Source organism: Petaurus breviceps, unplaced genomic scaffold (genome assembly GCF_028583685.1).
Source record: "Petaurus breviceps papuanus isolate PSGF00001 unplaced genomic scaffold, PetGlider_PUasm1.0 99, whole genome shotgun sequence".
Taxonomy (NCBI): domain Eukaryota; kingdom Metazoa; phylum Chordata; class Mammalia; order Diprotodontia; family Petauridae; genus Petaurus; species Petaurus breviceps.
Genome location: NW_027187465.1, coordinates 12,103,619 through 12,127,563, shown reverse-complemented (window position 1 = coordinate 12,127,563; position 23,945 = coordinate 12,103,619). Strand labels below are relative to the sequence as shown.

At 41.9% G+C, this 23,945-nt stretch overlaps 1 protein-coding gene across 3 annotated transcripts in view; it reads right to left on the bottom strand.

Annotated features, from left to right (window-relative positions):
• CIT (citron rho-interacting serine/threonine kinase) overlaps positions 1–22,661 on the bottom strand; it is a 177,241-nt gene extending 154,580 nt beyond the window's left edge. For 2 of the 3 annotated variants that reach the window (XM_069081488.1, XM_069081489.1), the window contains exons 1-5: positions 22,562–22,661; positions 19,395–19,504; positions 14,966–15,107; positions 9,730–9,905; positions 6,993–7,094 (exon numbers count right to left, since the gene is read on the bottom strand). In XM_069081488.1, coding sequence (XP_068937589.1) covers positions 6,993–7,094; positions 9,730–9,905; positions 14,966–15,107; positions 19,395–19,490 — 516 coding nt within the window. In that variant the 5' untranslated portion in view covers positions 19,491–19,504; positions 22,562–22,661. The remainder of the gene's footprint in view (positions 1–6,992; positions 7,095–9,729; positions 9,906–14,965; positions 15,108–19,394; positions 19,505–22,561) is intronic. The other variant, XM_069081490.1, reaches the window with a different exon arrangement.
• Between the last annotated feature and the right edge of the window lie 1,284 nt (positions 22,662–23,945).

Below are 23,945 nucleotides of genomic sequence, written 5' to 3'. Positions count from 1 at the left end.
TCTGATACTAGCCCTTCCCCTTTGTTCCTACTGTCCCCTGGGGCTGTTTTTTGCCTCAAGCTTTTCTTCCTTTGTTTTCTTTTCCCACACAAAATCTTTTTTCTACCAAAACCTTAGAGCAACCTACTCTCTTTCTTAAGCATATTTTCTTCCCCCATTCCCCCAGTAATGGTTCTTTAAACAGAAAACAGCAGAACTCTGGGGTGAGCTCACATTCTGATTTTTCATCATTAATGATTTTAAAGTCTCGGTTTCTACACTTGTGAAATAGGACTAGCCCCTGCTTCTCCTTAGTTCAGAGGGATGCTGTGGTAGCAAATGAGATAACTGTTTTCAATTAAATACAGTAGGAAGCAACATGTGAGATCACTGAGAAGCCCCAGCAGGCTGACAAGCCGCCTGTCATGCAGCTCGCTTCTTGCAACGGACTTGCTCTTTTTGGAGCACACTTCCAACTGGTTCTTTCAAACAGCAGCTGTAGATACTAATAAAAGGGCAAATTTTGCATCTGCTCAGGGTGAGTAAGACTGCAGATCCTAAGCTGATGCTTCCAACCACACCCAAGCACATGGAAAGGAATTTCACCAACAGCATCTCTGAAAAGGAAGGATTGATTATGTTGGTACCAGGAAGAACTAATGAAATATAAATGATGTTCATGATAAGAACCACTTGTGCTAACCAATGCTAAGTGCCCTTCTTATATCAGAACTGGCAATTCCACTATTTCCAGCACACCCTCTGAACCTGGTCGCAATCCTCCTTTGCCACAGCTGCTATTTCTCGGCGAGAAGGGAGAGAGTTTCAGGCGTGAGGGAAGTGACTGGAGAGGCATGTGGGTGATGTGTCAAGTACAAGCCACAACAAGGCAGGTCTTCCTAGATCAGAGAATCCACTAACTCTGTCTCACAAATTAGTGAGGCCAAAAAGACCTCCGACTAGTGGTCAAGTCTTCTTGTCGTGAGTGATCTAAACTAGATTGGGCCTTGTACAACAGACACACAAGCTGTTATTCAATCCATACTCAAAAATCTTTTGAACCTCAAAGAACCTGTCAAATAGTTTACATTCCACTAGGCCCATGACCTTCAAGAAACAAGGGGTACCACCAAGCCAGAACAAGACATTACAGGGACCCCCTCTTCACAATCGCTGCAGAATAATCTGGATGACAGGTAATAAATTATCCATTTGTGCCACTGATTAGCCAGTAATGTATTTTGGTGATATCTGGTCATCTTTTCCTCGGTAATGAACACTGCAGTTCTAAACTGCCATGAAAGGCTTCGCTGTGTGGAGTTCCTTGCTTTGTTGGTTTTGAGACCAGTCTGTTTTTTACATAAAATGCCCAAGCGAAAAAAAAAAAAGCGAAAAGCCCCAAACCCCAAATCTTTATGGCTTGTGAGCTTGGAAGGGCTTCATTCTAAATTTTTACAAGTCACAGCTTTGTCTCCCATGAGCAGGAGGTCATCACCATGGCTCCTTCCTAGGATTCCACATCTCAGCTCCTCGCATAGTAAATGCACTTATGGTAATATGATGTCTCAAAAGACCAAGACACAAAACTACTATTTCAAAGGCAGTGAGAACTCCAAGAATTCCTTAAGGTAATAACACACTTAGCAATTGAATTGAGGTCTATAAGAAGTATTCATATCTCATTTTACCAATGAGAAAACTGAAAAGGAAAAGGCTAGAGTCTCCTGAGAGACCAAACACAAAACAGGAACCAATACTCCAAGCCTAGCTTCCACCTGATGGCCAGTTGTCTTCCAAATACTCTATTCTAGTATACAGGAGCAATGGCAAAGTTGATGGATGATATACTTTTAGAATACTTAACCCCCTGCTCCCTCCCCCACAAAAAAAAGAGAAAAAAATACCTAACAATCTTACATCAGAGATCAAAATAGCAAATATATATTTTGATCATTTTCAATAGATCTTTATTCATATCTTTTGTTTTTCTATGACCTATGTGGGGAAACAATGGGAGGAATTTTGTTTCCACAGGATTAAAGTACTCCTATCTTTGAGTGACAGCAGAATGAAAGTCAGAGCTGTGATCTAGCAGAGCCAGGGTTCTGATCAGGTAGGGGTTAGAGGCGTGTACCCATGCTTGATGACAGGGGCAGTTCAGGCGGTTGCACCTAGTCAGTGGAGAACAAGGCAGGAAATTGGAATGGAAACAGTATAAAAGGGCTCACATTTGTCTGAGTCCCTGTACACTTAAGGGAGGTACCCATTTATTCAGAAAGAATAAATGCAATGAAATGCAATCTATGTAATGAAAACCTTCCTGGCTTTCCAACAAATATTGTTTATACCTGGACTAAGGATGTCTCTCACACCTACATTTCCCAGGCTGCCTCCTACCTCAAGAGTAATCTCTTATAACAAAGATTTTGTTTTCTTTAGTAAGTGCTCACTAGGCTCCAGGCACTGTGCTAAACACTGGGGATACAAAGATAAAGCAAAAACAGTCCCTGGTTTCAAGTAGCTTACATTCTAATGAGGGAGACAACCCATTTAAAGCAGAACATACAAGACAAATAAAGACTAGAGGGAAAATAACCTGAAGAAATGATGCTGAAAGCTGGGGAGCCCAGAAAAGGCTTCCTGGAGAAAACAATGCTTCAACTGCCTCTTAAAGCAGGCTAGAGGTTTTAGAAGTCACACGTTAGGAGGGAGAGCATTCCAGGCATGGCAAGGGGAAGGGAAGGCAGTGACAAAATGGTTCATTTTACTGAACTTCAATCTGGGATGGCTCACCATGTAGAGAAAAGAAGAGAAGGTCAGGTTGGGAAACAAATTTGATATAAAGGCAAAAGGGATAAAATTCTTAAAAAAAAAAAAAAACAGAAGAATAGGGACACAGAAAACAGAACCATTTCTGGATTTAGAGCAAAAGACATAAGGATGCTTGCACTGGCTAAAACACCAATTTAAAACTGGATCATTTTGACAATTTTACACTAACCTCAAATGCACAGTTCTATAAATTATAAATAACAACACCAGGATCATTGTTGTGGAGAATGATTGCCATACAAACAAAAGTTGGTAAAGGCATGGGTTAGAATTGTTAAAAAATCGATTTCACTGTAACCACATCAGCATACCACTGCTACTCTAGGCCATCTTCCAGGGATGCAAACAGAGAAACAGTCTGATGACTGGCCCACAGGCCTGGGAACCAGTGTGATAAAGGAACACAGACGCTGGCTCTGGATTCAGGAAGCAGGTTGCAAATGCAGCTCTGACATTAGCTATATGATGCTGGCCAAGTTGCTAAATAAATCTCTCTGAACTTTAGTTTCCTCACCTGTGAAAGAAAGGTAATACAACTTATACTTGCTCCTTCACAGGATTATTGTGAGGAAAGGATTTTGTAGACCTTTAAGTGCTATATGGATATAGTTATTGATAGTTTATTTATCAGAACAGTTAAAGACTGTTACAGCAAAAAGTGATCAACTGTATTAATTGGCGAGTAGGCAGCAGTATTATTTCCAAACACCAAAACCCAGAATAAGCTATATACTCTATCACCCAGCTTAGAGCACTGGGTTGTAAAAAAATGTTCATGCCTTGAATCAAGGGATCCATCTCGGGACAATACTTCATTATAATTTGGAATGATCCCCAAAGGGTTATAAAATTGTGCATGCCTTTGGACCTTGCAATATCATGACTAGGTCTGTATCCCAAAGAGATCAAAGTAAAAAAGCAAAAGGATTTAGATATACAAATATATTACTAGCAGCTCTTTTTGTGGTGGCAAAGAATTAGAAATCAAGGGAATGCCCATCAATAGGCAAATGGCTGAACAAGTTGTAGTACGTGATTGTTATAGAATACTAGTGTGCTATAGGAAATGATGAGGGGAATGGTTTCAGAAAAACCTAGCAAGACTTATATGAACTGATGCAGAGTGAAGTGAGGAGAACATTGTGCACAGTAAACAATAATACTGCAAGACTGATCAGCTGTGAAAGACTGAAGCCACTCTGATCAAGACAATGATCTAAGACAAAGGACCCATGATGAAAAATGCTATCCACCTCCAGAGAGAAAAATGATCAACTGAATGCAGAGAGTGTTTGTTTTGTTTTGGTTTCTGGTCTGTCTTCTTTTGTGACATGGCTAATATGGAAATGTCCTGTATGACTCTACATGTATAATCAATATCAAATTGCTTGCTTCTCAAGTGGGAGAGGGACAGAAGGGAAGGAGAGAGTTCGGAACTCAAAGTTTTTTTTAAATTAATGTTTAAAATTTTACATGTAATTAGGAAATAGTAATAAAATTAATAAGAAATATATCGAATGAAGCACACTGATGATGCTATGAGCACTCCAGATCTTGGAGTTGGAATAAAGGGAGTCAGTCACCTGACTAGAACAACTTTGTGGCATCTTGCATTGTTGGTGACTGAATGACTGAAACTGGTGAATGAATTCATCGATGACAACCCACAGTCACCAGCAGGACAGGTTAAGAGGAGCAAGGCCCATCAGCACTGAGAAGAGACTATGTAAGGTGCTTACAATAAGACTCAAACCTCTGCTCCAGTGAAGGCCGCTCCAGAGTGTAACCAAGGTCCTTGCACAAGATCAGGAATGCTACATCAGCGCCAACCTGTGGGGGATAGCTTCAGGCTCTGGCCAGAGGGATTCTCAGTCCAACTGTTTCGGCAGATGCCCTGCATGTCACACACCTCATGGTCAATGGCACCACAAAAGACTTGGTGGCTTGCAGCTCATATGCCTTTTGGTGGAAAAGGTCTGGTATAGTTTTGTGAAAACACTGGATGAAGTCCTTGATCACTTCCACAAGCACCTGGCAGGCTGGGTGCTGCTCATGCTGGCATTCCTAAGTCACAGCCCATTATAGGCCACATAGAGAGATCACCTGGGGCCTCAGGCTCAAGCTCCTAAGCTGAGAAGGAGCCAGCAATGGGATCAGAGAGCAAGTGAGCAGCCCAACACACTAAGAGAGGTTAAAAGCCATGCTACACGTCACACTGCCATCATTATCAGAGGCAAGACCAAACACAGGGCGTTCTGGCTTTGAGGTCGGTCCTCTATCCACTACACACATGCAAATTACGTGTATATCTATGTGTACATACACAAGCACTGTTTTTGTTTACATGTATCTTGCCCATGTGTGCCAATACGTGCTTTTATATATATAAGGGTGCGTATATGTGTAGGTGTATGTATATATAGGTGTACTGTGAATGTGTATGTGTGTTTGTGTGTCTATATACACACATTTTTAGTAGTATAAATCAGTATGAGCAAAAATATTATTGCACCAGTATCAATATGCTGAGACAACCAAAACACCCAAAAACTGCTTATCCAAGGAGAAACTTCTGAGTGCTCATAGAACTACACAAAAATCTGAACATCAGAATTCTATGAATCATGGAAAGAAAATGCTCCAAAATGACAACACACCAAGAAAGTGTACTAAAATTGTGAGGCAAGCACCCTAAAATGTCAGTAACCAGAAGAAAAACACAACGGGCAGTTGTGAAGACAAGAATGGTAAAGCCAAGATTTTGATGCACCATGTGATGAGTAAGACACCTACGGCTTTGGAACAGAGACAATACCCATACCACAGGGAGATCCTGGAGGGAAAATGGACAGTAGGATAATGATACGGGAGAAAGACACCTGGACTTGGGGTCAGGGAACCACATGTCGATCCTGGCTCAGACACGAAATGTATGTGACCACATAAAGACGCATCGTTTGGTCTGTCTCCTTGGCTGGATCCTCGTCCAGATCACCCCCTCTAACTGTAGGTGTCCCTCAGGGCTCTGTCCTGGGTCTTCCCCTCTCCCTCTAGAGTAAATCTCATCAGCTCCCATGGATTTCATTACCACAGAATCCAGTTTCAGCTTAATGTTTTTATAGTACATAGACCAATAACAATTTCTAGGCTACCCTTCAGTTTAAACTAGAAACTAAACAACTCAAGGATGAAACAAGCTGCAAACCAAACAATAACAATCTATTAAAGAAAGGGATCACTGCTAGGGAGGGTAAGCAAAGCTCCTGAGCAGCCAACTCTTCATATGAAGCTATTTAAGTCTTAACTAAGCAACACCCGGCTCTAAGTGAGGCTGCTTCCAAATGGGCTAACCTACAGAAGAGCTATTACGAGAAATGGGATAGTAATGCCAAGTCAGAAAATGGACTGAACTCACGACTCAAAACTCAACTGCAAGAGTTCCTCAGAGAAAGTTCTAAAGGGCCTTTAAAATATTCCACTAATTCTATGAAATGTCACAGGAAAAAGGGATGAAATAGATAGTATATACAAAATAATCATAATGTCAAAACATATCTATGTAAACAAAAATAGAACTGAGATATAATTTAGAGTTTAATGTTTATTAAGTTTGTTTTTTCGTATAAAACGAATACTTTTTTAGTTCCCAAAAAAGGCTATTTTATTATATGGTTACATTCTGCAACTAATAAATTCTATAAACACAAAACAAACTAAAAATCAGCACATATTCTAAAATTTCATAAAATCCTACATGGGGAAAAAAAAACCTGACACACTAGATTAATGTTTAAAGCAGTCACCATAGGTCACAGATTTACATATGCCAGGAATATCATCATTTCATGTGTGAAATCTGTGGGGGGGTTTAAAAGGCCTCAAATGAAAATGTGCAATGATCTGCACTTGTGGTAACCAGATACAATAACCACAAGAAGACCAAGCGTAACCACGCCCACGTCAATGGTTATCTCAGGTAACTCAGGAGCCACACACACAATCACCATTAGCCAAAAGAGTCACATGACTCCTGAATGCTCTGCAGAGTCACACTGGACCCCAAGGCCTCAGCATGCCATCGTCTGCACAGGGAAGCGCCACATACAAACAGACAGCCTCCATCTAAGTGTCACTAAACTAGACCGATCCCAAGACAGGATGAAGACAAAATCTAGGCTCACCAGATAAAGATTCTCTTTGTCCTGGAATGCATAGTGTAACTGAGGGATCCAAGGACTCGTACTCCTAGATAAGATGCTTCGTTCTTCTTCAAAAAATAAAACCTACAAGAGAAAAAACACTTTTTAAGCAAACACACCCTCAAAATGGACTTAGCAAGGCTGTTCCTCTGCCTTCTAGCACATACATCTGGCCCCAAATTCTAAAAAGATCTCATTGCCCTAAAATAAGAGGGGGCAGAGCAAAGGTCCCATCACATGGCCTCACTGTTCCTTCCAACTGTTCTCTTTTTTCCTTTTCTGAGCCAAGTTCCTTGAAACCATTGGCACTCTCCATCTTCTCCCCATCACTTACCTCTTTGCTTGATCCTAGTAATCTATCTTGTTTTATTCAAATGTTTACTAATGCAAAGATATAAGACACTGTACATCTGGCATAGGCAAGGCATTCCAGCATCACCAGTTGGCTTTGAGGGCTCTCCCTAAAACCAATCAGCCTTGCATATTCTACTAACCTCCATTTATTACCTTCTAACTACTTCACTCTTTTTGGCTCTGGGCAAGACTCACTCCAAGTCTTCGCATCTGTTTTTTAAATGAAATTTTCTTTTGTTTTGATATCTTGGTTTTTTTTTTTACTTTACCTTCATTCTGAATAGGTCCCTCCTCTCACACAAAATTTAAAAGGAGAAAAAAGCAGTTCAGCAAAACTAACCAACACACCATCAACTGAGCCTGCAGCAAATGTGATGTTTCATAACAAGAGTCCCCCACCCCTGCAAAGAAGGGAGGGAGGTTCATTTTCTCATCTGTCATCTCATCGGTCACTCTAATTATAGATCATTCAATTTTGTTCTGTTCTTTCCATGTAAACCGTTGTGCTCACTGTATATCATTTTCCTGGATCTGTTTACATGCCTCGGCATCAATATATGTCTTGCAATGTTTTTGTGAATTCTTTGTATTTTTCATTTTTACAGGGGAATAATATTCCACTATATTCATGTACCACAATTTACTTAGTCATTGACCAGTAGATGGGAAGCTCCTGTATTGCCAGAACTTGCTACCACAAAAAGAGCTACTACAAATATTTAGCATCTTTGGATCCTTTCTACCTCTCCTTGGAACTCAAGTGCAAAATTTTCTATTTATCCCTTTTAAATTTCATTTTATTAGATACAACGCAATGTGCTAGCCTCCCAAGATCCTTTGGAGTCCTCTGTTATTCAACATGCTAGCTAGACCTCCTAGTTCCTTGTATTTGACAACCATGACATCTATGCTTTTATCCAAGACAATAATAAAAATAACACAGGGCCAAAAACAGATCCCTAGGGTATATATTACTCAAAGCCACCTTCCAAAATGATAGACAGATAAAAACAGAAAAAGATTAAAAGATAGATAAAAGATTAAAAACTATACTATTTGTCTTTGTCCAGCCAGCCTGTTCCAACTCCATCTAACTGTACTATCATCTAAGTCAGAGGTATCAAACTCAGGACCCCAGAATGCTGCCTAAAGTATATTAAAATGTAATAGGGAAATGTGTAACAAAATAAATAAAAATACAACATAATGAATGTAATTTGTGGTTTTCTGTGTCAAGAAGCCTATAAGGATCTGTTTAGCACTGATCTAAATCCCACATCTCTCCATCTTTTCCACACAAATAGCTCTTCCCCTATATTCACTCTCTTAGGAAATTAATCCATTGGTTTCAGTTAGCTAACTGACACCTGTATGTGGCTGACTTCCAAATCCAAGAAAACCTACTTACCATCTTTTCCATACAGTACTACTCCCACCTGCCAAATTTCACACACCCTCTTCTTCTTACCTGGAATGCCCTGCCCTCCTCAATTCTCTCCCCTGGATCAAATCACTACAGCTCTAATCAATCCAGCCACCATTCTATATTCACGTATGCCCTCTGACATTAGTTCAATAATTATTCTTCCTTTCTACCAGGTAGTCAGTCAGCTGTGAAGCTATATCTTTGTGTTTATTTATCGTTATACATTTTTGCTTATGTTTTTCCATCACTCCCACAAAGATTACAAAAAAAAGCTTATGAATAGTAATCACATTTTCTACACGCTTTACAGCTTGCAAACAGGGCCACAGAAGCACCTGGAACACAAAGGACATTCTGAACCTCCTAGCTAAAAGGCCAAGATCTCAACCTGTAAACAGAGGGCCACCTCTCTTGGAACACTGCCTATTAATTTACTCAAATATCTGTCTATAGACAGCAGCTTTGTTTACAAGAACTACCATAACACAGAAGATACAGCTTCCTATCAAGCAAAAGATTACCTGGCCACATAATAAACACAAATTATATTTAACTTTCCCAAATGCCTGTTAAATCTCACACACAGCCAACAAACAAAAACAAACAGTACCTAACTGAGCTGACAAGATTTCTCTAGCTCTAAAGAAGATGGCTACATGAATCATTTGTAATAACATCCCCTTTTTTAAAGGCCAAAGAGATTATATAATAAAATGAAATGACAAGAATGTTTATAAAGCACCCTAGGGGACCTATGATCCTTGAAAAGAGCTAAAGAATGTTAGGAACCAAGAAAGATTTTGCCCATACAACTACACCTAAATCTAAGTTCATGAGGCAAAATCTACTTGGTTGACCTCAGGAACCATCATTGCATAACTATCAGTCTCTTAAAATTTTGCTATCAAATAGGAAATTATACATAAAGAATGGTCATACCTCTTCCTGCGCCAACAAAGACCTCTTCTTCATCACTTTCATGGCATAGATGTCCCCAGTGACTTTTTCCCTTACTACCTGCACTTCAGCAAAGTGACCACAGCCCACCAGACTTTTTACTTCAAAGTCCTTCAGGCTAGGCTGGAGTTCCCGTAATTCAGCGATGGTCTCTGAATCTGCACAAGATAGAACAGTTACTTCTAAACAAGTAAGGTGACTGAAACAAATATCTCTTTACTAAGGGAGAAAGTGCTATTAGGTGTTTCCAGGCTGTCAAAAGACAGTCACTTTACTTCCTCATCAAAGTCATGAATAAAATAAAGCATATAAAATAAGTATAAAAGTGTTTTCATATGATGTTATGTTAAAACTACTAAGTGTTCCCAGAATTCAAAAGAAGTTTCCATGGTAGCTATAATTTGAACCCCACATAGTCAGAAAATAGACAAGGAAAACACATCATGCTTTTTTCCCTTTCTATCTGTAGGCTGCAACACAATATTTAAACAAATACTCATAACAGCATTTTGTCCAGTTTAATACTATTACCTAAAAAATATAGTTTCTACCAATGTTTGTCTTTCACAATAAGTTTCACTCTGCTTCTAGCTTCTTTCCACTCAGGCTAAATATGTTTTGCCCACTAGTCCCAAAGTTTTGCCCTCTGTGAATCACTTTCAATAATTCCTCCCTCTCTTTTTGGGGACAGAGGAAGAGAGGGAAAATGGAAACCCTTATTCCAAGCCACCAATACATATTTGTTATTTGCAATATATGAATTGGCTAGCAGACATCTCTACTCGCTGACATCTCTTTCCTAAACATATTCCTAATTCCTTCCCTGAGTCTAGTCTTTTACTGTGAGATTGAAAACATGCATAGTGACATTTAACTTTAGCCTTCTGGACTACCATGTAGCTTGGTGATTTTGGTACATCCTTAACCAGAATGCACAGCTACAGAAGTGTCCTTCCTTCTTTCTGCTCCTACCTGTTGTCACTCTACTATCCCAACAGCTCAAACCACCAGACAGCACAGCTGGGGTTTGGGTAGTGGAAGGGCGGGCACCACTGAGGGGCTTCCCCTGAGATGCCACACCTCATACTCCAGTGGAACTCTAGGCTCAGCTCGAACTGGAGCACAAAGAAAGGGAAAGATGAAGGGGTGAGTGAGGAGCCTGCCACCTGCCCCATACAAATGATCCTAGAAGTGCCTTGGTCACATTTGTGCAGCTCCCCCTTTGGGCCTTTTCTAAGGATTCTTCAAGCCCCTCCTTCTGAAGGCTGTCAAAGAGCCTGAGGTTAGAAACCAGTGCCCCATGCAAACATGCTGCATCTTTTCTTTTAATTTTTTACTCCTTAGAAACTTTAAAAAAAAATTTCTTAGTGCCTAAATACTAGCACTGACTCCCAGAAGAAATCCTGTCTGGGAAGTCTTAATCTATCAGTGCCCACAGTAAACTAGGCTAAGCTAGCTAGTACACAGCAGGCACCTGCTGAACATACATTCACAAGGTTAGTTCTCAATTAGCTGCACTAAAAAAGGGGAGGAGTAACATAAGTAATCAAAACTAGATACTTCAGAATCAATACTATTGGACCTTGGAATAGGTTATCAAGTTGGGGGGGGGGGACCCGCAGATTCTGGTCCCCCTTTCACTCCCATCCTCCTTACAACTCAAAAGTGCCAAGGACTCACTTCTACATCTACGACTACAACTTCAATCGTGGCTAGCCATCCTGCGAACACTTGAGCTTAGTCACAAAGACAACCAAGTAGGTTTATGCTCTTGCACCAGAATAAACACATAACTACTAGAAAAAATAACTCAAAAAAACTTCTACTCATGGTGAATCAGAGTACTCTCTTCTGCACATAACATTTTGAGCGTGGTTAACCGCTGAACCAGAAATACTAGAATACAACACTTCCATAAGCAAAATCCAAATATATGATATTTGGGAAGGCCTTGTCACTTCTGCGGGCAAAGCCTTGATATTTTTTTGTCTTTTTTATTTTTATTTTTTTAATTTAATTTTTTATTTTTAGTTTTCAACAATCATTTCCATAAGTTTTAAATTTTCTCCCTCGCCCTCCCCAAGACTGCTTGCAATCTGATATGGGCTCTACACATACATTTCTATTAAACACATTTTCACATCAGTCATGTTGCATAGAAGAATTATAACGAATGGGAAAAACCATGAGAAAGAATAAAAGAAAAGAAAACAAAAAAGAAAATAGTCCGCTTCGTTTTGCATTCCAACTCCATAGCTCTTTCTCTGCATGTGACTAGCATTTTCCATCTTGTGTTCTTCGGACCATTATGCTTTTAGTTCCTTGCATGGCTGAGAAGAGCTAAGTCTATCAAAATCTGTCCTCGCACATTGTGGCTGTTACTGTGTATAATGTTCTCCTGGTTCTGCTACCCTTGCTCAGCATCAGTTCATTTAAGTCTTTCCAGGTTTCTCTGAAGTCGCCTGCTTATCATTTCTCATAGCACAACAGTATCCCATTACATCCCACAACTTGTTTTAGTCATTCCCCAACTGATGGGCATCCCCTTGATTTCCAGTTCATGGCCACCACATTTTTAAGCCCTTTGGACATGGTTCCAAATTGCTCTCCAGAACAGTTGTATCAGCTCATAGCTCCACCAACAATGACTTAGAGTTCCAACATTCCCACATCCTCTCCAACATTTCTCATTTTTGTTTTGCCATGTTAGCCAATCTGATAGGTGTGAAGCAAAGCCTTGATCTTTTTGTTTAAAACATGATAAAACCATGCCATTCTAATTTCCCAAGTTCCTTTCAAATCAAGGATTTGAGTTTTGCGTTATATTCCCTGAGATATAAGTCCCTGCAATTTTTTCAGTTGAACCTGATTTTATCATTGCCCGTCCATAATAACAACCTCTGTTACATACGGGACAAAGTTATTAATACCTGAGTCTAAATGAACTTGGTTCTGATTTGATGCCAGTGACTGCCAACTCTGTTGGCTTCACAGAACAGCCAACAGCTTTTCTCAACAAAGCCAGTATCCTTTCAGGATTCTGAGGGCTCCCCTAAACCCTACCCAAACTTATCTCTCTTCACAAAAAGATTCTTTACACAGTTCCTGTCAACAAACTAAAATAGTAAAAATAAACCAAGTATAATTAGACACTTGATAACTACTCTACATACTTCCCAGTTTTTTCCAGAGACTCCAGAACTCCACCATCAATAGCCCCAAACTCTTGTAAGTCATGCTAAGAGTGGGTGTCACCTCAAGGCTCTGTCCTCTACACTTTCTTACTTGGTGATATCATTCCTTCCCTTGGGTTCAATTATCTATCACATATTTTCTCCAATCTAGACAGAGAGATCCCTAATCTCATCTGAGCTTCAGTCCCACATCACGAGTTGCCTGGTGAATATCTAGACTGGATGATCCTCAGACATCTCCAACTACATGTGCACTAGACAGAACTTGCTAATTTTGCCCCCAAACACTGCCCTCATCAGAACTTCCCTATTACTAGTCATCCTTCCAGGGACCCAGCTTCCCAGCCTTGGTGTCCTCCTCAAATCCTCACTCTCATTTCTACTTTCATACCTGCTCTGGTCTAGTCCTTTCCTTCTGCTCATACACACCACAACCCTGGTTCAGGTCCCTGTCATTCCCTTTTGCCTGGACTATCACTCTAGCCTGTTGACTGTTCTCCCTACCTCATTCCAACCTCCCCCAAGATTCCAAAGGACCTTTTCCTCAAGCATCGCTCTCAACTTGTTACCTCTACCCCATAGATCCCAGTGGCTCTCTATGACCCCTAGAATCACAAACTCCTCTACTTGGTATTTTCATTTCTTCCCAATGTGCTCCCTTCTCTAGTTTTCCCTCTCCATCTGACGTTTTCCTCCCTCCCACATACTCTGTAATACAACTAACTGGCCTTCCCAAGCTAGCTATCTCCCTTCTCCATGCCCTTGCACTGGCTGCCCATTACAGTGTTTCTTACACTATGGGTATTTAAATGCCATAAACCAATCAATCAACAAACATTCAAGCAACAATCAAATGCCTGGAATGTACTTTAGAGGATCATAGATCTCAAGGTAGAAGAGACGTTAGCAATCACTGAGGACCAAAGAAATTAAGTGACTTTCCCCAGGATCACACAGCTACTAAGTATCTAAGGCAGGATTTGAACCCAGGTCTTCTTGACTCCACATTCAGTGTTCCAACCGCCACACACCTGCCACCTCTCCTCTTTCCACAACTGTCTCTGAGAATCCCTGGCTTCCTCTGAGACACAAAGGCCATATTCTACATCAAGTCCTTCCTGATTCACCTAGCTGTCAGCACCTTCCTTCCCCCAAACAACTTTTGATTTATTTTGCATAAGTTCTGTATGTATTTATAGATGTACATGTTGTCTCCAGTTAGGAAGCAAGCTTCCTGAAGGCAGGGATGGTTTTGTTTTTTGTCTTTTGTATCCTCAGCAAGGTGATCAACACAAAGTTAGTATTTAAGAAATGCTGGTGGATGGACTGGTTTATGGCATTTAAATATCCACAGTGTGAGAAACACTGTAATGGAGATGGAAAAATAAAAATAGACACAATCAAAAGACTTAAACAAATAAATGCCTTCCCAAATAGATCCTTTGACACATGCAGGTAAGTATCAACACAGCCAGGTGCTGTCTCCTTCATTCAACCTCCACTACCATTTCTATCCATGTTCAAAAGCTGGCAACACCCGGAAATTTATACCAATAATTTTGATTAAAGATTAAAGATAAAGATTAAAGAAGATTAAATATTATCCTTTCAATATTTACATTAGCCATCCTGGGTTGAAATGCTAAAGGCAGCCCCCCTAACACACCCCACTAAGAAGTTACCTGTTTCTGTCACTAGTCCCTTCTGCTGTCACCAAGTAAGACTTAGAGGACTTGAGTAGCCTTTGATTAAATGTGGATGAACAGCTCAAAACTAATGACGGCTGCCAAGGGTAACAGCAGGGAGCCAAGCTCCAGATACTCACAAAATTCTTCCTCTCACCCTACTCCTACCCTCCCATTTTAGAACAAAAATATCTAAGAGAGGGGTGGAGGTGGGGGAAATTATGTGAATAAAGACAGTACCCAAATAACCAAAACTACAGTCTAAAACCAAGGATAATTAGCCAATTTAAGGACAATTTTGAAATTAATTCTAACAAAGAAAAAGTACTCCAAACTTACACTTTCTGACAAAGTTGCTCACGTGCTTCATCTTCATTAGGGCAGGACTGCTGCACTCTTCAAAGAAAACAAAAAGGGCATCCAGTATCCCTTCACGGGAAAGAGGAGACATCTGCTGTTGAGTCATGAAGGGTGTTTTACCCTAAAAACAGAAAACAGCAGATGGAGCACTAGTCAATAATGAAAAGCATAGATCAATAACATCTCCATACAGTAAATTACGCAGTACCAACAAAAGATAACTGTACTGCTACACTAACAGGACAATCTTGCAGGTTTGCTCTTTAAAACACCAATGGCCATCACATTCAGGAAGTCAACTGAAGGTAGAAGTAAATGTAAATGATGAGGCTGGATTTCTGAAACCAGGACGTGCAGCAGAACACAGTAACCAGACTGCTATCCAGCTATGCTTGACTGTAAATTTAGCATTTTACCTAGGACATAACATACCCCAATGCACATCTCACTGAGCTATACAGCAGTAACGACTACTTTTCTGACAAAGACAAGATCCTAGAGGCTTTATCAATGCAATTTCTTCTCACAGCCTAAGAAACAGATTGATCAGGGGGCCACCATGCTTGCAGGTTTGACCATGGCTCTGCCACTGACTCACTCCGTCACAGAGCAACACAGTACAATGGCAAGAGAACTGGATCTAGAGCCATGGGACCTGGGTTCAAATCCTGGCCCCACCATTTACTGTCTGTGATCAAAGGCAGGGCATTTAACCTCTCGGGGCCTCAGTTTCCTTATCCACAAAAATGAGAGGGTTAAAGATGACCCTCAAGGTTCATTCCAACTCTAAACCTACGATCCCTCTCTGTGCTTCAGTTACTCTGCCTAACTAGAGCAGAGGATCTTAACCTTTTTTATGCTTCAGACCCCTTTGGCAGTGAAGCCAATAGACTCCATCTCAGAAAAATGTTTTTAAATGCATAAAATAAGATATGGGATTATAAAGGAAACTAATTCTACAGAAATAAAGTTTTCAAATATTTTGAAGAAACAAGTTCATGGGCCCCAGATCAACAGCCCCTGGCCTGGAGTTTCTTGCAAGAACAATCCTACATACAGTTAAGATAACATTACAGACTTGAGGTTCCCTTTTAAAGAGCTTGGGAGACGTCAAAATTCCAATGTTCTACTGCAACCTCATTTAAAAAACAGTTTTATGTGCAGAAATGGCACTTTTTCTTATTTATTAATGTAAAACAAATGTCAAACATTTTGTTTAAAAACAGAAAATACAATGGAGGGAGAGAACCAGAAGAAGAAATTGGACAATGAATCAGGATGATACAACAAAGGTTCCAATATTGTCCTAAGCTCTCCAGATTTAACATACAGTCACAATAGGAAAAGCAGATAAAATATTTGAAAACAAATGTGGAATTCTTTCAAAATCTGTTCATCACTTCTAGGGATTTTATAAACTGAATTCGAGTCAGTGTGGTACAGTGGATGGAAAGCTTCCCTCAGAGTTCCAATTCCATTTATCTAATCACTCAACAGCCAAACTAGGAAGTTGCACAAAGGCCCTTCCTTAATCATTCTGTCACATTTTTAAATCCCCACTCCTTTCTCCAATAAATTAGCTATTCTTCCCTGCTTAGTGTCTTCTACAAATTTAGGCCTTCATTAAAGCCTTCATCCAAGTCACTGATAAAAAATGCCCAGCACAGATCCAGGAGCCCTCCACCTAAAACCTCCTTCTAAGCTGACATTGAATCATCAATGACTTTCGAGTCCAACTTTTCAACCAGTTCCAAATCTATCTAATATTTCATCATCTAGCTCCAATCTCTTCACCTCATCCACAAGAGATACAAGAGTAGCACAAAAAACTGTCAAATTTTTTGTTGTTGTTTAATTATTTTTCAATCTTATGTGACAATTTGTGACACCATTTGGTGTTTTCTTGGCAAAGATACTGGATCAATTTGTCATTTCCTTTTCCAGATCATTTTACAGATAAGGAAACTGAGGCAAACAGGGTGAGGTGACTTGCCCAGGGACATACAGCTAGCGTCATGAGACTGCATTTGAACTCAGGTATTCCTAACTCCAGGCCCAGCATGGGGCATTCTATTCAGGGTACCACCTAGCTGGCCAGTCAAATGCTTTGTTCCAATCTAAATAAGTTATACCAACAGCCTTCCCTTCACCTTCCAGCCTAGTAAGCTTGTCAAAAAAAGGAAAAGATGTAAGTCTGGCACAAGCTGTTCTTGATGATGATGGTTCTCGATGGTTCTTTGTGATCAATCACTCTTCTTTCTTCTAGATGCTCACTAACTACTCCTTTAATAATAACGATACTCTTCCAGAATCATGACAAGAATCAAAATCAAATTCACTGGCCCATGGTTTCCAGATTCTCTTCTCTTCCCTGTTTCAAAACTGGCCTATCTGCTCCTCTTCAGCCTTGTTAAACCTCTCTAGCTGGCTCCACAATTTTATCTGCCAAATCTTTCCGCACCAAGAACATGGGTGGAGACAGGTCACCGGAAATCATCGATGGCAACAAAGGTCTCTCTTAGAATTTTGAGTATCAACTTCCTAGTAGCTATTTGTGTTCTGTCCTTTTCAGTCCAAAAATCACTCAAAGAGAGAAACAAGCAAAATATGCAGCAAGCATCTCTATCATCTCTCATTCATTTTCATGGCATCCTCCACCCTGAAGCAATGATCCTACTCCTCACAGAACTGAGCCACACTTTTCTATTTACCTGTTACCTGTCCTTGTTACAATCCTCTATGAGAGGAAGGAAGAAAACAAGCATTTATTAAACTCCTACTATATTCCAGACACTGGGAGGCAGATGACATTATTATCCTTCTATTACAGTCAAGGAAATTCAGGCAGAAAAAAGTTAAGTGACTTGTCCAGGTCACAAATCTAGGTAAGTGTCTGAGGCTGATTCAAAGTCGGCTCTTCCTAACTACAAGCCCAGAGTTCTATTCACTGCAACATCCAGCTGCCTCTATACATGTCTTTTCAAACATGTCAGTCAGTGAGTTCCCTGTACATTCTCTTGGGTCTCTTTAGACAACTCCCCCTTTCTGACTTTATGAGAACCACTTCTTTTTGTATGTCCAGTGTGTAGTTCTTGTGAGTTTCCCATAGTTCCTAGGCAGACTTCCCCTGCAGAATCTCATTATCTGTGAACCCTTTGATGCCTAAATTACCCCCAAGTTCCTTTCATTTCCACCCTCGTCCTTATTTATTGATGAGAATCAGATCCAGAGTAGACTGAGAATTCTTATACCAATGACATCACCAATTCAGCTGCTGCCTCCGGGCATCACTACTCCAAGGATCTTTCATCATTTTGGAGATTCAGCCCACTGAAAGGAATCACAACCTCTCTGTGACTGACCAGTAGGTCTTCAAGCATAGCTACAGTTTAAAAATTCACCATCCTTTGGCCAACCTGAGGATGTTGCCCTCCCAACTTAGATAGGCAAATGCTCAGAGAGCAGAAATAGTCCTTCCTGGGCCTATCCTAGAAGCCTTTCTAGCTCAGAAAGCTCTGTCAGAGCTCAGGTTCAAGAAGCTCCAACCGTGTCATAAGACATCAGGGCAGAAGTTCCATACTATATATACAGATAGTCTATATAGACACCTTCCTAAGGATATTTAATTCTGCATTAAACATATTAATTCTTTTGAACACATCTACTTAGTGTACAAAGGTCTCCACTTTAAAAGAATGTATTCTTTTGAACAAATCAGCAAAAGCTCTTATTATATAGGCTTTGGAAATGATATCAGACATGCCAATGAAATTCATTAAAACAAGATTCTACCTATATTAAATTACACTAAGGTACTATGCACCCTTTGAACAGTAAGGCAGACAGATTCTTACACAGGCATTTACAAAGTACTAGAAATTAAATACAAGGAACTCATTTTAGTAATAAACTCAAAATATAATCTTTGTTCATACATTAAAAATCAGTACCTACAATTACTCCCATAACATATCTTGTCCCACTGTTAGTTCTTAGGAATACAGGATCTAAAAATGACCCTTAAGGACAACCTAGGCCAATCTCCTTATTTTACAAAGGAGGAGACAGAAATGAAAAGTGATCTATCCAAAAACAAATAAATCATAGAGTCAGAATTTGAACTCAAGCCTGTCTTCTAATCCAGTGCTCTCTCACATCACTTTCTCCTTCCTTTCAAAATAACAAAAAAGCCCAGTCACATTTTTTGGTGAACAAGAACAGCATCATTATCTCCACTCTACAAAAGAGTAAAGTGAGGCTCAGAGAAAGGGCAGGCTTAGAACTAGAAGCCCAGGCTCCAGATTCCAAGCCCAGCACTCTTCCCACCAGATCACGAGGCCACGATTCCTGGCCGTGAAGGGCCTAGAACACAAATGGAGCTCACAAAGCAGAACACCTGCAGGCTTACCTGGAAAAGAAGATTCAGCCTGGAGGCCCGGTTACTGATGGGCTCCGGTGCACCGGGGGCCAATGGGCTGCGCACGCCATATTTAAACTTCAGCATCTCCTGAAGAACACCTAGGTTTTCAGACAAGTTTGTGTTTAACAGACATGAACCTCAATAGTTCACAGGATTCACATCAGTAAGAGACTGTGTGTCAGAGCCAGAAGGCATCTTAGAGCATAGGATGGCAGCTACAGGAGGGACTTGTTAGAACACAGAACGCCAGCAACTGTGAAGTTAATATTTAGAAGGGAGAATCACAAAGCTGGAAGGAACCTTGAGAATAAAGAACATCAAGAGTTGAGAAGGACCTTGGAAGACTGAATGTCAAGGCTCCCCTTCCCCCAGCCTCTCAGCTAAGACCCTCGTCTCCTACTTTACAGAAAAAATTGAGGCCATTTGCCTTGGGCTCCATCTTCTCCCTTCTTCCTCATCTCATCACTCACAGCCTTCTGTCACTCTCTTCTCCTTCATCCCTGTCTTGAATGAAGTAGTCTTACTCCTTACCAAGGCTAACGCCTCTACCTGTTCAAGTGACCCCCTTCCATTCCATCTCTTCCAAGAGATTACCCCCTCTGGCATCCTCACACTTTCACATTTTCATTCTCTCCGCTCTAGTGGTTCCTTCCCTACTACCTACAAACATGCCCATCCACATCTGCCCTATCCTGAAAAAGACCCTCACTTGAGCCCTCCATCCCCAATAGCTATCATCCTACGTATCTCTTCTGTTCTTGGTAGCTACACTCTTCAAAAAGGCTGTTATTTTTTTTTTTTTTAAGCAATGGGGGTTAAGTAACTTGCTCAAGGTTACACAGCCACTTATTTCTGGGTGTGGTGCTAAGTATCTTAGCCAGAATTTGATCCCCAGGTCATCTCGACACTGGAACCGGGTGCTCTTACTCGCTGAGCCACCTGGCCGCCCCTCAAAAAGGCTGTTATTAAAGGTCTTTCTCTCCTCTCACTCTATTCTTAACCCCTCATAGTCTGGCTTCTGACTTCGGCGCTCCACCAGCACTGCTCTCTCCAAAGTTACCAGTGATCTCTTAGCTGCCAAATCCAACAGCCTTTTCTCAATCCTCATTCTCCTTGACCTCTCTGCAGCCTCTGACACTGTTCATCACTCTCTTCTCTTTGACTATCTCTTCTCAGATTCCAGGACATCATTCTCTTCTGTTCTTCTATTTATCTGACCACTCCTTCTCTGTCTCCTCTGCTGAATCCTCCTCCAAATCACACCCTCTAACCATGTGTCCATCAGGGCCCTGTCCTGTGCCCTCTTCTCCCTCTACATGACTTCACTTGGTATTCTCATCAGCTCCCATGGATTTAATTACCATCCCTGATGATTCTCAGATCTATCTATCCTGCCCCAACCTCTTTCGTGACCTCCAATTTCCCATTTCCAACTATCTTCCAGTCACCTCCAAATGTTTGTCTAACAGACCTCTGAAACTCAACATGTCCAAAACAGGAGGACTATAATTACCTGTTATTGTTGAGGGCATTACCATCCTCCCATCTCTCAGGTTCAAAACTTAGAGGAGTCATCCTGGACTCCTCACCCTCTCTCACCCCACCCCAACAACCAAGTTGTTGCCAAGACCTGCCAGTTTCACCTTTGTAACATGGCACAGCAGATAAAGAGCTGGGTCTGGAGTCAGGAAGACCTGAGTTCAAATCCAGCCTCAGACACTTACTAGCTGTGTGACCATGGGCAAGTCACTTCACCCTGTTTGTCTCAGTTTCCTCATCTGTTAAATGATCTTTAAAAGGATATGGCAAACCACTCCAGAATCTCTGCCAGGAAAACCCCAACTGGGGTCACGAAGAGTCAATCACAATTTAAACAACTGAACAACAATAATGAAACCTCTCTTGAACACACCTTCTCTCCTCTGACACTGCGACCCTCTGGGGCAGGCACCCACCCTGAGCAGTATCGCCCCATACCTGGACTATTCTAATAGCCACCTGATGGGTCTGCCTGCTTCAAGCTTCTCTCCACTCCAGTCCATCCTCCATTCAGCCACCAGTGATTTTCATAAAGCACAGATCCAACCGACATCATTCTTCACTCAGTAAACTCCAGCCACTCTCTGACACCTCGGCACTCAGTGCCCCTCAACCTCAGCTTTTCCCGCCTGTCCAGAGTTCTCACACCTTCTTACAGTGTCAGGCCATGTGCTCTGTGATCCAGTGGCACTGCCCACATCTGGCCATCCGGGGATACCTGCCCAGAACTAAATCTAACTTTTTGTGGGAAGCCTCTGTGGTTTCCCCTTAATTCTAGTGCCTTCCCCATGTTGATAATTTCCTATTTATCCTGTATATGGCTTGCTTTGTATGTATTTGTTTGTATATGTTTCCCCCATTAGAATGTGGGCTTAGAACAGGGGATGTCAGGGCTGGGAAGGGGCCTCAGGACAGGGGATGTCAGGGCTGGGAGGGGCCTCAGAACAGGGGATGTCAGGCCTGGGAGGGGCCTCAGGACAGGGGATGGCAGGGCTGGGAGGGGCCTCAGAGCAGGGGTTTGTCAGAGCTGGGAGGGGCATTAGAGCAGGGAAAGGCAGGGCTGGGAGGGGCCTCAGGACAGGGGATGTCAGGGCTGGGAGGGGCCTCAGGACAGGGGATGTCAGGCCTGGGAGGGGCCTCAGGACAGGGGATGTCAGGGCTGGGAGGGGCCTGAGAACAGGGGATGTCAGGGCTGGGAGGGGCCTCAGGACAGGGGATGTCAGGGCTGGGAGGGGCCTGAGAACAGGGGACGTCAGAGCAGGTAGAAAGGGCCCTCACAAAATATTCCGCTCCACTTCCCCAACACTCCCCAGAGATCCCGTCGCCCCCTGCGTCCCCTCTCACTCTCCCCCTCCCCCCGCCCCGCTCCCGTTCCCGCCTCGCGCAGCTCAGGGTTACTTCTGGGAAGATAAAAGGAGAGGGTCTGAGAGCACGGCGCATGCGCACTCCTCCTCTAAACCCCCCCCCCCTTCTCCTCAGAGAGACTCCCTGAGGCACTCCCGTCCTCATCCCAAGCCCGGGAAAAGGGAGGCCCATCGAAAGTGAGATAAGAGTGGCTCCTTCTCGCCTTCGCAAAGGGAAGAATCAATTCGGGCATGCAGGGGCCCTATACTCACTGTCCAAGCACTCCCACGCCGCGCCGCGCCGCAACAAACCCACCAACCCCACCCTCCTCCGTCCCGCCTCAGTGTTTGAATTGCGAGGCGGAGCCGACCACTAGCCTGGGGGCGGGGCGAGCGCGGCTGCTCTTCGCTTTGTCCAATCATTTCTCTACTTCCTCTTGATCGACGGCTCAGAAAACCCCGCCTCCTCTCTTTGCCCGCCCAATGGAAACTCCTGAAGTTGTAAAAGGGAGGAGCCAATCACTTTATTTTCCCTCAGATTGTAGACCAATGAATGGACCAGCCGCGGAGAATGGGCGGGGCGGAAAGGAAGGGAGCGGGGAGTCTCTTCAAAGTTTGAAAGAGACTGTTTCCAAAGAGACCTTGGAAAGCCTGGGGCCCTTTCGTTCCTTCCGGGTCCCCTGCTCTTGGGAAGACGCTCACCAATCGTCCTTAGCCTCTCACTGTAATGGTCTTCGCTGTAAGGGTCCCTTTAACCACAACAATAATTATTACTCTCTTGGGTAGCATTTTATGGTTTGCCAAGTGTTCACGAATGTTAGTAGCTAATACTAGCAAACTTTGCCTGGGGCTGCGCTGTGCTAAGCGCTTTACACTTATTGGTACATTTCAGAACTAACAATACATTGTACACAATCACAGCAATATTGTAGCAATAACAGACTGTGAAAGGCTTAGCTGCTCTGATCGCTACAATGATCCAAAACAATCCAAAGGATTCACAATGACAGAACTGATGAACTCGAGTGCAGTTCGAAGCACATTTTTTCCTGCTTTCTTTATTTTTCCCGGGTTGGTTGTTGCTGTTTTCGCAACATGGCTAATGTGGAAAATTTTTTGCATGACTTCATATTACAGTGGGTATCATATTTCTTGTCTTCCCAATGGATGGGGCAGGGGTGGAAGGAGGCAGAGAATTTGGAGCTGAAAATTTTTTTTTCTTAATTTATTAGCTCATTTAATCTTCACAAGAAACCCTGGGAAGGTAGGAGCTACTATTACCACCATTTTACAGCTGTGGAAACTGAGGCAGATAGAAGTTAAATAGTTTGCTCAGTCACCCAGCTCTGAGGACAAATTTGAACTCAGGTCTTCCTGATTGTAAACCCAGTGCTCTTATCTACTATGACTCTTATCTACCCTATGACCTCCTTGGGCTTCCATTTCCTCCCATGTAGAATAAAGGGCAAGACTAGATGTTCTCTGAAGTACATTCCCTCTCTACCACACTATGAACAAGATCCTATTTTTAAGTCTAGTGTATATAAGATATTTTTTCTTAGCACTGGAGAAATATAATGTTTACCCTTAATAGTAATTTATTTTTCCCCAATTACATGTAAAGATAGTTTTTAACATTCATTTTTGTAAGATTTTG